Source organism: Oncorhynchus tshawytscha, linkage group LG18 (assembly GCF_018296145.1).
Source record: "Oncorhynchus tshawytscha isolate Ot180627B linkage group LG18, Otsh_v2.0, whole genome shotgun sequence".
Lineage (NCBI taxonomy): Eukaryota > Metazoa > Chordata > Actinopteri > Salmoniformes > Salmonidae > Oncorhynchus > Oncorhynchus tshawytscha.
In genome coordinates, this window is record NC_056446.1 from 9,681,950 (window position 1) to 9,694,107 (window position 12,158).

The following is a 12,158-nucleotide window of genomic DNA, read 5'->3' on the forward strand; positions in this document are numbered from 1 at the left end:
GCACGAGTCAGTACTTGAGTGAGTGCTATATTACTTCAACCTCAGTTGAAGACATTACATCAATAGCATACTAGCTTATACTACACTAGCATACTTACACTCTTTATCGCCCATACCCAGCCCATCCCCCAAAGACGGCCAGAGCAGGAGCGTCCGGTCAGCTGTTTTGTCCCAGGAAATGGTCCCATGGGTCCCATGCCTGGAGGTCTCAACATGTCCTCCCTGGCCCGCGATGCAGCCAGCCTGGTCAGGGACAAGCAGAGAGCCCATGTCCCCAGCATGATGATGAACAATGAGACCTATGGCGCCATCCTGGACCTCAGCCCCCCTCCCCGCGGCATGCCAGGGGGACCGGGGTTACACATCCCACCCCTGCCCCCCAGGAACACCAGCAAAGGTCAGTCCATTGGCAATGAGAATCGGCCATAGGTCATAGAGCATAAGTCATGCTCTAGGTCAGGGCTGTTCAATTACAGACCTATTGGGCCAAAACCCTTTTTCAGGTTTTCACTCTCCTAATCAGGGCATGATTCAGACCTACGTCACCAGGTGAGTGCAATCAGCTCCAAGTTAGAAACATAAATCGGAAATGTTTCGGCCATCCAAGACCAGAATTAAACAGCCCTGCGCTAGGTCATAGATTACAGTTCCTTAACATGATTGCTGGAATAATGAACTAAACACCAGATGCCAAACTGTAGTATAAATAAATGATTTTATTTATTTTATTTATCCGTTATTTTACCAGGTAAGTTGACTGAGAACACGTTCTCATTTGCAGCAACGACCTGGGGAATAGTTACAGGGGAGAGGAGGGGGATGAATGAGCCAATTGTAAACTGGGGATTATTAGGTGACCGTGATGGTTTGTGGGCCAGATTGGGAATTTAGCCAGGACACCGGGGTTAACACCCCTACTCTCACGATAAGTGCCATGGGATCTTTTTTAATGACCTCAGAGAGTCAGGACACCCGTTTAACGTCCCATCCGAAAGACTGCACCCTACACATGATTGACCCTATGACTGTAACCTTGTAGGCCCAGGGTGGAAGCAGGCTCATATGGAGGTGGTGGGTAGACAGAGGTCCTCCTCAGACCCCCCGAACCCTCACATCCCGGAGCGTAACAGCTCCATGAATGGTAAGTGCACTACATTATATTACCAGATAGTACTAGCTCCTGACCTATCCCCTCATGTGATTATGCTGCGCTGCTGGCACAACAACAAGATTTAAGTACTGTATAAGCACTTTGTTACAACTGCCGATGTTAAACTTTTTATTTTTTTAATACATTTGACTGATTGCTATCACTCCCTTGTCTCCATCCAGTGTTTCCCCCAGCTGTTCCACCTGCTGCTCCGCCTCCCCTGGTGAGTAAAAGGACCAGTGTGATGGAGTCTAGAAGCCATAAGACTGCTCCTCTACCACCACTACCTTCAGTATTACCTGGGCCTCCAGTGTCCCCCATCATCCCACTACCACCATTCCCGCCAACAGTGCCCCCTGCACCCTCCTTCCGACTCACACAGCCCCCTCCTGTACCCGCCCACCATCCCAGAAGCAGAGCCGCACGGTCCAAATCAACTAAATCACCCACTATGTAAGAACTTGGGCAGTATGTATCAAGCATCTCAGAGTAAGAGTGCTGATTTAGGATCAGTTTAGTATTTTATATCACAATAAATATGATTATGTGGATAGGGGGGGACCTGACTCTAGATCAGCATTCCTACTCTGAGACGCTTGATACGTCCGCTGACCAATTCAGGTTCATATGTTCTCATTTAATTGTATTAAGTCTTGTGTTAGGTTTATAATGATATGTATTATCAGTTAACTAAGACAATTAATGTGTGTGCGGTTTCAGTTCAGATAAACCCATGCCTAAAGGACCACCCGGCAGGCTTGCTGGACAAACTAATAGATCCGGTAAACACATCACACACTCAAATACCATTCACACATTTTTAGTATACACTGAGTGTACAAAACATTAGGAATACCTGCTCTTTCCACGACTGACCAGGTGACTCAAGGTGAAAGCTATGAAACCGTATTGATGTCACTTGTACAATATACTTCAATCAGTGTAGATGAAGTGGAGGAGACAGGTTAAAGAAGGATTTTTAAGCCTTGAGACGTGGATTGTGTATGTGTGCCATTCAGAAGGTGAATGGGAAAGACAAAATATTTAGGTGCCTTTGAACAGGTTATGGTAGTATGTGCCAGGCGCACCAGTTTGTGTCAACAACTGCAACACTGCTGGGTTTTTCACTCTCAACAGTTTCCCATGTGTATCAAGAATAGTCCACTACCCAAAGGACATCCAGACAATTTGACACAACTGTGTGAAGCATTGGAGTCAACATGGGCCAGCATCCCTGTGGAACGTTTTCGACACCTTGTAGTGGCCATGACACGATGAATTGAGGCTATTCTGAGGGTAAAAGGGGGTGCAACTCAATATTATGAAGGTGTTCCTAAAGTTTTGTACACTCAGCCTACAATATCTAATAACTAGCCTGCTCTGGTTCAAAGAGCTTTGTTTTTATTCATCTGGGTGCCAGTCTGTTTCTTCTTTCTTGCCAATTCCTTATGGATTTGTCATGCCAATTGGTTCGAATAATGGAGTTGGTAAAATTACAAACAGATCTGGGACCATGTCCATGAATTGATGATTAAATGTTCCAATGTGTCTTTTTGCTTGTGTGTGAGCAGTAAAGAATGCACCTGTAACTGGATCCCCTCAGAGCTTTGGTCCAACTCCTCCACCAACACCCAAGCCCCGCGCTAACCTCCCTGTGAGATCCTCAACTCAGCCAATCAGTGGCATGCAATCAATACCTAACACACAGGCTATTATAGCAATACAGTAATATCATATTTACACTGATTATTGAACACTTGCAAAAAAACATTAACTAACATCTTCTTGTCTAACTTATTATTATTTGGCCCTTAGAAACAGAGGTCCAGGAGGGTGAAAGCCCGCTACAGCTGTTTAGCTGATAACCCAGATGAGCTAACGTTCACCGAGGGAGAGGTGATTGTAGTGGATGGAGAGGAGGACCAGGAGTGGTGGGTAAGTACAACAGCTCCAACACACACCCACACGCATAGGCACGCACACACATACGCACACACACACATCCTCTGACTGTGTCCTTATGTCTCTGATCCACTGACTGTGTGTCCTGTTGTGTGTGTGTGTTGCAGGTGGGACATATTGAGGGGGATTCGACTAGGAAAGGAGTCTTCCCTGTGACATTTGTGCACTTAATCACTGACTGATGCATCTGATGGTGTGACCGAAGCTGTCGCTCACTACTAGGCTGTGTGTTATCTGCTCTTGTCCAAAATTGCACCCTATCCCCTATGTAGTGCACTACTTTTGACCAGAGCTCTATAAGTAGTGCACTATATAAGAAATAGGGTATCGTTTGGGAGAAAAACAATGTCTATGAGTGAAAGAGGTGTGGGATGTGCACATCACATGTGTGGGTGGTGATATTCTCATGCATCCAAACAGCCAAAGATGATGACTAGGTGACCTCTGACCTGTCAACAGAATGTTCTAATCTACAATGCTGGAATATTTGGGTGGGAAATGGGGGAAACTGTTCAACCTGCATGCTAAGTTTTGAGAAAGTATATTTCCACTTGGTTTGCTGGGACAACTGGAAATAACTGGAGCAAGATTCTGCTTGATTATGTTTTATTTAAAGTCCACACAGTACAGTGCATCCTTGAGGATTACAGTCAAACTTGTCTTTAAATTCAATATTGCCTTTGTGTTATCAATTCAGATGCGTATTTAAAGTGTAAGTTGGTATAATAAAAAACGTATTGTACTACAACCACTCAAAGTCTATATATTACATCAGTCATTACATTGCTGTGTATCACCGAGCATGATCATCCTATGACAGCTTCTGCTGATGGGAAACTGATATGTTTGAATCTAACATTGAAAGAAATCTAATTTATCAAGAGAGCATTTGTGAATATATGATGCTGGAAAAAGGGTTGCAGGGTAACTCTGTATGTATATTGTAGCTGTAACATTTGAGATAATTGAAAGGAATGTACATCCTACATTTTCCTCTTCCCTCATGTTCTTTACATGTCCATGGTTATTCATTAAAACGTGAAATTGCTCATTGTGTGTTTTGTCTTCATTGCATTCGGTTAAGACAGATCTGTAGTGGTCACTCCATTTGATGATTATGAACAGAACCATTATCTGATTCTGGGGTGGACTGGGACCAAAAATTGGTATTTCTGGTATTTCTAACACCAGCCAATATTTTTCCTTGAGGCCCCAACACTGCCATTTTGAGGGCACCAATATTAGCGAGATAGTGATCATTTTGAGCCCCAAAAAGTTTGTTAGACAGACCAACTAGGCAAAAAAATGGACCAACCCACATATTCTTGAGTAATCTGTATGTAGCACAATGAAAACAAACTTTTAAAAAAATAATTAAATAACGTCCATAAATGAAAGAGTCCTTTTTCGGAGGATAGATTATAGCAACGTCATTATGATTATACTGTGCTCTGGCTACTATGCCCTAAAATCAGGGCCATGTTCAGTTGCCAAACGTTCTCCAACGTTGCTGATAGAAATGTCATAAATACAGCCTACATGATTTCGTGTTTTATATGTTGGAGAAGCATGTTTGTTCTAAATAACATATTTCTACCTGAACGTTACAAAACGTTGTGTGCTCCTGAATGGGCGCCCCATGTTGCAACATCGGAACACATTATAGCAAAGACCATTCCTCGTACGGACATATATCGCTGGACCGGAAGTGTTGTTGTAGTCAGCGTGCGGTTAGTTTCTGTAGGTGTCAGAAGAATGAATTAGTACAATTAATACATAATAAGCATATATATTTTAATTAAATCGTAAGAGAAAATATGGCGGCGAAACGCAAAGCTGATTTATCAGTGCCTGCGGAGGAAAGTGATCAGCTCCTCATCAGACCACTGTGGGTTTATACATTCAACATTTCGTGAGCTTTTTGGCTAGCTAGCTAATTTAACCCGTCTAACTAGCAAATACATGAAGACTGATGCCTGTCTACCTAGTTAGATAAATTATGAATTTGTTCAATGTTACCTAGTATTAGTAGTTGTCCAAAGATGCCACAGTGATTTACCTAGTATACGTATAGATAGCTAGATGGTATTTTCAAGTAGCTACCGTAGCTATGCATTACGTTCATAACGCATAAGATTTTTCTGAATCTGCCAGAACGTCACTGTCACAAATGTCATCAGACAGTGATTGACGTCTCTTTCCCTCTCACAGTGGAGCTGGGCAGGAGGTGGGAAGGTCATGCATCATTCTGGAGTTCAAGGGACGGAAAATCATGGTAATATTACGTGCACTCTGCTGTCCCTGTTGAATTTACCATGCATTATGGATTGTATGAGACATTCCAAAATAGAAGTAACCTGATAATTGAGTACAACAACCGTTTTCCTTTGTAGCTGGACTGTGGAATCCACCCAGGATTGGAAGGAATGGATGCTCTTCCATATATTGACTTGATCGATCCTGCTGAGATAGACCTGCTTCTTATCAGCCAGTGAGTATTCCTAATCTCTCATCTGGGTTGTGTTTATTGGGGTCAAGTTCAACTGTAGCAAAACTTTTCACAACATAAAACATAAACAAATGTTTCTTATATGGACAAGTTCAGAAATAGCTTTCTGTTTCTGTGAGTTTTCCTACGTTTTGGGCCTTATAAACACAACCCCATTATATGTTTCCCCAGGTCAGATGAATTAACACACTGAAGACAAGAGTTCAGTTTTCTAATGCACCATATTCAGTTCTCTATAATCTCCTCTCTCTATCTCAGTTTCCACTTGGACCACTGTGGAGCCTTGCCTTGGTTTCTCCAGAAGACCAGTTTCAAAGGAAGGACCTTCATGACCCACGCCACCAAAGCTATTTACCGCTGGCTGCTGTCTGATTATGTCAAAGTCAGGTAGACAAGAGTTTATTAACTTCCAATAACAGCCTGACTTACTTAACTTTAGCCTTTGGCTCCTATAAGGAACATTACTCGGTTCGTGGAAATAGCAGCGTACTCTACTGTTTCTTTCTTGATAGAGTAGCTGCAAAATGTATTGCCCTGAAGACATGGCTGTAGATTCCTATGTCGACTCCTTTGGCATCTAACTGTTAGACGTCATAAGTCTACACAGCCATGACTTCAGGGCAAAACAATTGTAGACATGCCATTATCCATTATGGATGATTCGGGTTCACATTGTGCCCCTGTCTGTCTCTGTGTTTTCCCTCCCAGTAACATCTCAGCCGACGACATGCTGTACACAGAGACAGACTTGGAGGAGAGCATGGACAAGATCGAGACCATCAACTTTCACGAGGTGAAGGAGGTGGCCGGCATCAAGTTCTGGTGTTACCATGCCGGTCACGTCCTGGGGGCAGCCATGTTCATGATCGAGATCGCTGGCGTGAAGGTGACTACATTACATTTACATTGACTACTGGGAAAGCAACTACAGCTTATTCATCATCTTCTTTGTGAAAGGACCATAAGAAAAGGTTCTTATCATAAATAGCACATGATTTCCCAGAAATTCTGTTCTCTCCTGAGCTCAATTTCGAGTCTAATAGCGAAGGGTCTAAATACTTATGTAAATAAGGTATGAATGTTTTTATTTGTAATACATTTTCAAACAATTCTGGGGTATTGTGTGTAGATTAATGAGGCAAAAAAATTAATTTAATCAATTTTAGAATAAGGCTGTAATGTAACAAAATGTGGAAAAGTGAAGGGGTCTGAATACTTTCTGAATGCACTGTATACATATTGTATTGTTTACTGTGGCCAGTAGGTGGCACCCATATGCTGGACAAATGTTCCCAATACAATTACATGAGTGAATAATTCTTTGAAACAGAAATATATTTTTGTCTATTTACTTTGCTACTGTCTCTTAAAATTGTAGGTTTAAACTAACCTGTCTCCTGTTATCCTTGTTCCTTTGGGTGTGTGTCTGTCCATAGATCCTCTACACAGGTGACTTTTCCAGACAGGAGGACAGGCATTTGATGGCAGCCGAGATCCCGAGTGTCAAGCCTGACATCCTCATTACTGTGAGTCCCCGCTAATAGTAACATACAACACTAAACACAACTACAATCAATTAATCAATCAGGCAATCAAATTCATTTGTCAGCAGTTGTCACATGGTGCTTTACGGCAACCCAGCCTAATCACAACCACAAAAAAGCAGCATACTTCACTTTGATTCTCGTGTGATCTTGTTTTCCTAACATGAGGATTTGATGTGTATTGCTCTCTGTCCTCAGGAGTCCACGTATGGAACACACATCCATGAGAAGAGGGAGGAGCGGGAGGCCCGGTTCTGCAACACAATCCATGACATCGTCAACAGAGAGGGCCGCTGTCTCATCCCCGTGTTCGCCTTGGGCCGAGCCCAGGAACTGCTGCTCATCCTGGGTGAGATTCTCCAGCCAGTTCCCTCTTCAGCCTGCCTTTAGAGCAGGTATCCAGTGACTCTCATCCATGGAAGTGTTCATTAGGGACCAACAGTCACCTGGCCTAATCCAATCAGAAACTTGTTTTAAAACGTTTTCTGTTGCGTGCACTAATGAACACAACCCTTCTCTAATGTGTGTGTGGTTATGTGCCTCTGCGTGTGTGTTTCAGATGAGTACTGGCAGAACCACCCAGAGCTCCATGACATTCCCATCTACTACGCGTCGTCTCTGGCCAAGAAGTGCATGGCCGTCTACCAGACATACGTCAACGCTATGAACGACAAGATCCGCAAGGCCATTAACGTCAACAACCCCTTCGTCTTCAAGCACATCAGCAACCTCAAGGTGGGTGGCGTTAATCAGATGAATGTTTGGTAGTGGCATTTTTCAATCATTTAAAAATGTTTTTTTATTAGGCACCAAAAAGTAGAAAACAGGCTGAAACAGGGAGTGACTATCTGAACTTGTCCAATAACAAACACTCCTTTTAATTTCCTTTTCAAAAAGTTTTACTACGGTGTGCTCTAATGAATTAGCACCTGCTGTGTCCCTCGGTCCATGCTAAGTCTGCTGTACCACTCTCTACCAGAGCATGGACCACTTTGATGACATCGGGCCCAGTGTGGTGATGGCCTCTCCAGGTATGATGCAGAGCGGTCTGTCAAGAGAGCTGTTTGAGAGCTGGTGCACCGATAAGAGGAACGGCGTCATCATCGCCGGCTACTCTGTGGAGGGTACCCTCGCAAAGGTGGGGCTCGGTCTTCAACCCTTCCTAAGACATTTCTCAGTCACACCAGGTCATCACAACCAAAGGAATCCTACAGTGGGGTCTTATTGCAAGCCAAGCTTTGTTGTGATCAAGTATTTTTTAGCGTCATCAAATGACAGATAAACATGGACACCATTTTTTTTAAAATCAAGTCATTTCCAGCCGTGCTAAGATTCATTACTCTGTGTGTGAGCTGACTGTTCCTCTGTGACTCTATCCTCAGCACATTATGTCAGAGCCAGAGGAGATCACCACCATGTCAGGCCAGAAGCTGCAGCTGAAGATGTCTGTGGACTACATCTCTTTCTCAGCCCACACTGACTACCAACAGACCAGCGAGTTCATCAGGGCTCTCAAACCCCCTCATGTGGTAAATAGACACACTCCGTTGGCCGTTAAATGAGTCAGATCTTATCTTACGGGCCGTAATCAAATGATAAATGCCAACGGGACACAGTTCCACAAGGAAGTGTGCTTGGGCCTCTCTTTTTTCCCCGTTATACTTCAATGACTTGAGCCTGCTCGTGTGACATATTTCTTTGTCCCGCCTGCAGATCCTGGTGCACGGGGAGCAGAATGAGATGGCCCGTCTGAAAGCTGCTCTGATCAGGGAGTACGAGGACAATGATGAGGTCCACATTGAGGTGCACAACCCCCGGAACACTGAGGCCGTCACACTCAACTTCAGAGGAGAGAAGTTGGCTAAGGTGAGCCCATCCTCCACTCTCTCTCTCGCGGTCTCCTACTGTAATATAATTTATTGGGAGAATTAGACTGAATTGAGTTAGACTTTATCCATTGGCATCAAGCGGAATTATCAAAGATTTTTTATAGTGTGTACAACTGAGGTGATTTGTGTCTTCCAAACACTTGTGGTGTGTGTGTATACTGACTGTTGCTGTTCTGTGCCGTAGGTGATGGGCTCCCTGGCTGATAAGAAGTGTCAGCAGGGTCAGAGGGTGTCTGGGATCCTGGTCAAACGCAACTTCAGCTACCACATCCTCACCCCTTCAGATCTGTCCAGTCAGTACTGATTCACTATCTGACTGTGTGTGTGCAAGCATCCCTCCGTGTGTGTCCACATGTGTGTACTACCATGTGTATGAGCTCTTCTCTCTGTCTCCAGACTATACAGACCTGGCCATGAGCACAGTGAAGCAGACCCAGGCCATTCCCTTCACTGGACCCATCTCTCTGCTGGCCAGCCATCTACGCAACCTGGCAGGTGGGTTTCTACAGAACTCTGCTCACCTTGTTGGACATTTAGGCACACTGGTCAATCAATCAACACCAACAACTGCTGATTGATTCCGAATCGGACAAATGTGGAAGCCAACAAAATATCACTCAACAAATGGCAACCAACAGACGAGCGGGGAACACCTAGCGAATTGAGTTTTTTTTGCAGGTGTTATTAGAGTTTGTTGTGGGAGTGTGCCAGTTGCTTTACAGTAGTGGTTACATTGGGCCGTTTTCAACGCCACTGTAAAGCTGTCACTTATAACCAAGGTCTGGAGTTTTTCTCGGTACTGTCTGAGTATACAAACCCACTTGTCTTTTAGGGGATGTGGAGGAGGTGGAGTCTGCAGAGAAAATCACACTCAGGATCTTCAAGAATGTCACACTGGTGCATGAAGCTGGCATGGTGGTTTTAGAGGTGAGATACTGAATGTAATGAAAGTAGGGGTTCCAGAAATCCCAGTAGGAAGAGTCCCAGAATCAGAAGGGAATAAGCAGGAAATCTGGGAAAGTTGCTCGAATATTGCAACCCTATAGGAAAGGGTGTGAACATTAGCTAACTGGTTTTGTATTGGTGCTTTCTTCCGCAGTGGATCGCCAACCCTCTGAATGACATGTATGCTGATGCGGTCACCACAGTGGTTCTGGAGGTCCAGTCCAACCCTAAAGCACAGAAAGGTCAGTGAAGAAAGTCCAACGTTATCTCTATCATGGGGCCGGTGAAGAAATCTGAACGCTAAATGTCCGTTTTCACATGTCTGTTCTCGTGTAGTATAGTGAGTACAAGACTGGTAAAATACTACGACACAGGGTTAGTTTTGTGAAGAAAAGAGGTGTGCTACGTAGGTCAGCGAACGTGTTCTAACATTATCTCTGCGTTATGGACTATCATTACAGTATGTTTAATGTCTTTGTGCTTGTCCCTTCCCTTGCTGATGTTAATTTCTTCATCCTATAGTTATGGAGCACAAGAAAGAAGGTATAGAACTTGATGTTTTCCAGCAGAGGCTGGAGATTATGCTTCTGTAAGTTCCACCCCCTATTCACGTTTTCTATATTCACACACACACACGCCTGTCATGGGTCAACAGGAAGGTTGTGAATGTGTATCGGATAGAATCGCTTCTCTGAGACATTTGAAATCTTTCCCTCAACAGTGACATGTTTGGGGAGGACTGTGTGGACTTCAAGGACAATAAGAACCTGACAGTAACAGTGGACGGGAATACTGCCTTCATCTGCCCAGAGACCAGAGTGAGGATTTAGTAGATATGTCTGTCTCTCTCTCTGTGTGTGTGTGTGTGTTCTCCTCTGACCTGGTTCTCCCCTGTCTGTCTGTTGTGCAGACGGTGCAGTATGAGGAGGGCAGTGCTGAAGATGAGACCCTGAGAGAGATGGTGGAGCTGGCTGTGCAGAGGCTCTATGATGCTCTCAACCCTGCCATCTGAGGAGAGTCATCCACCTCCTCCCCTCTCTCTCTCCCTGGACAGGCAGCCTGTCCCAGAAGCAATAGGCACGGCCCAAAACACCGGGGTTCCCAAACAGCATCACCCAGAGGCACTTGCCCACTTTCCTTTACGGGCAGTGCAGTACTGACATGGTCTATATGAAGAGTTTTCCTGTGCATTATTAATTGATATGCGTATATTAGCCGGGCAGTGGATATATTCTACATGTTGTCCCAGTACTTGTAATGTCTTGACAACATTGCCCCCTCCGTTTCATTCCTCTGTAATTCTAGCTGCCTTATCTCACATAAAGGAAGAATCTGTTTGGGGAAAGTGTAGATTCCACAGGAATCAAACCTCCATTGACTTACGTTGAATTGTCAACATGTAGACTTTGTATATCTGCATTATGCATTGCATTGACACAATTTGTTTTAAATAAAGTAATTAATGGACTGCTGGCCACATTTCTGAACTAATATTACAGGTTTATAAAGTAGTTATTTCTGTGAATATGTTCTGAAATATTGAGAAGTGCAGCAATGTGAGCAATTTAATAAAATGGGTAAATTTCACTGCCAGCGTAAAACAAAGTTTGAGTGTCTCTGACATTTTAATATATAGCCATTGCAACACCTGAAGACAACCTACCTGAGGCATGACACAAGTTAATCACAAATCCAGATATAAAATACTTGTAGGACGCTGTTGGGGCTTTCTTTCAAAGAATAAATCATATTCTGTATGTGAGAGCATAAAATACAAAGAAATTCCTAAATATGGGATTTCCAATGTAAACTCGGTTAAACCCATAACAGGTCGGTGAGATGTCTGGCAGGAGTTCACAATGAAACACAAAATACCAGATAATATGGCAAATAAAAGGTAGCTAATACAACAATACATTTTCAAACATCGGATGAGATCTTGTGTGGCCAAAGCCAGAATTGGGCGATTATATTATATAACTGGCTCGTGTGAGGTTAGAAATTGACATCTTGCTGATTGTCACAATTGTCGTATGAAAGCATACAAATGGTATCAAAAACACTTTCCGCAATTAAGAGTTGAGTAACAATTAGAGTTTTGTCAATCTTGCATATCAGACAACTCTGTAATGGTCAGATCTATCTCCATGCATAAAACA

General features: G+C 43.6%; 2 protein-coding genes across 3 annotated transcripts in view; both read left to right on the forward strand.

Moving 5' to 3' along the window:
- Positions 1–4,161, forward strand: part of asap2b (ArfGAP with SH3 domain, ankyrin repeat and PH domain 2b) — a 48,043-nt gene extending 43,882 nt beyond the window's left edge. For both annotated transcript variants that reach the window (XM_024377746.2, XM_042300621.1), the window contains exons 22-28: positions 121–397; positions 1,040–1,141; positions 1,333–1,603; positions 1,871–1,932; positions 2,722–2,804; positions 2,966–3,085; positions 3,220–4,161. In XM_024377746.2, the coding sequence (XP_024233514.1) occupies positions 121–397; positions 1,040–1,141; positions 1,333–1,603; positions 1,871–1,932; positions 2,722–2,804; positions 2,966–3,085; positions 3,220–3,294 (990 nt within the window). In that variant the 3' untranslated portion in view covers positions 3,295–4,161. The remainder of the gene's footprint in view (positions 1–120; positions 398–1,039; positions 1,142–1,332; positions 1,604–1,870; positions 1,933–2,721; positions 2,805–2,965; positions 3,086–3,219) is intronic.
- A 636-nt stretch (positions 4,162–4,797) lies between these two features.
- cpsf3 (cleavage and polyadenylation specific factor 3) lies at positions 4,798–11,604 on the forward strand. Its single transcript, XM_024377749.2, has 18 exons — positions 4,798–5,000; positions 5,324–5,387; positions 5,506–5,603; positions 5,880–6,008; positions 6,330–6,507; positions 7,058–7,147; positions 7,364–7,514; positions 7,725–7,900; positions 8,145–8,303; positions 8,548–8,694; positions 8,879–9,031; positions 9,239–9,347; positions 9,451–9,549; positions 9,887–9,981; positions 10,154–10,241; positions 10,522–10,588; positions 10,721–10,817; positions 10,910–11,604. Exons 1-18 carry the CDS (start codon positions 4,930–4,932, stop codon positions 11,009–11,011), a joined length of 2,073 nt encoding a protein of 690 aa, XP_024233517.1. The 5' UTR covers positions 4,798–4,929; the 3' UTR covers positions 11,012–11,604.
- Positions 11,605–12,158: the final 554 nt, after the last annotated feature.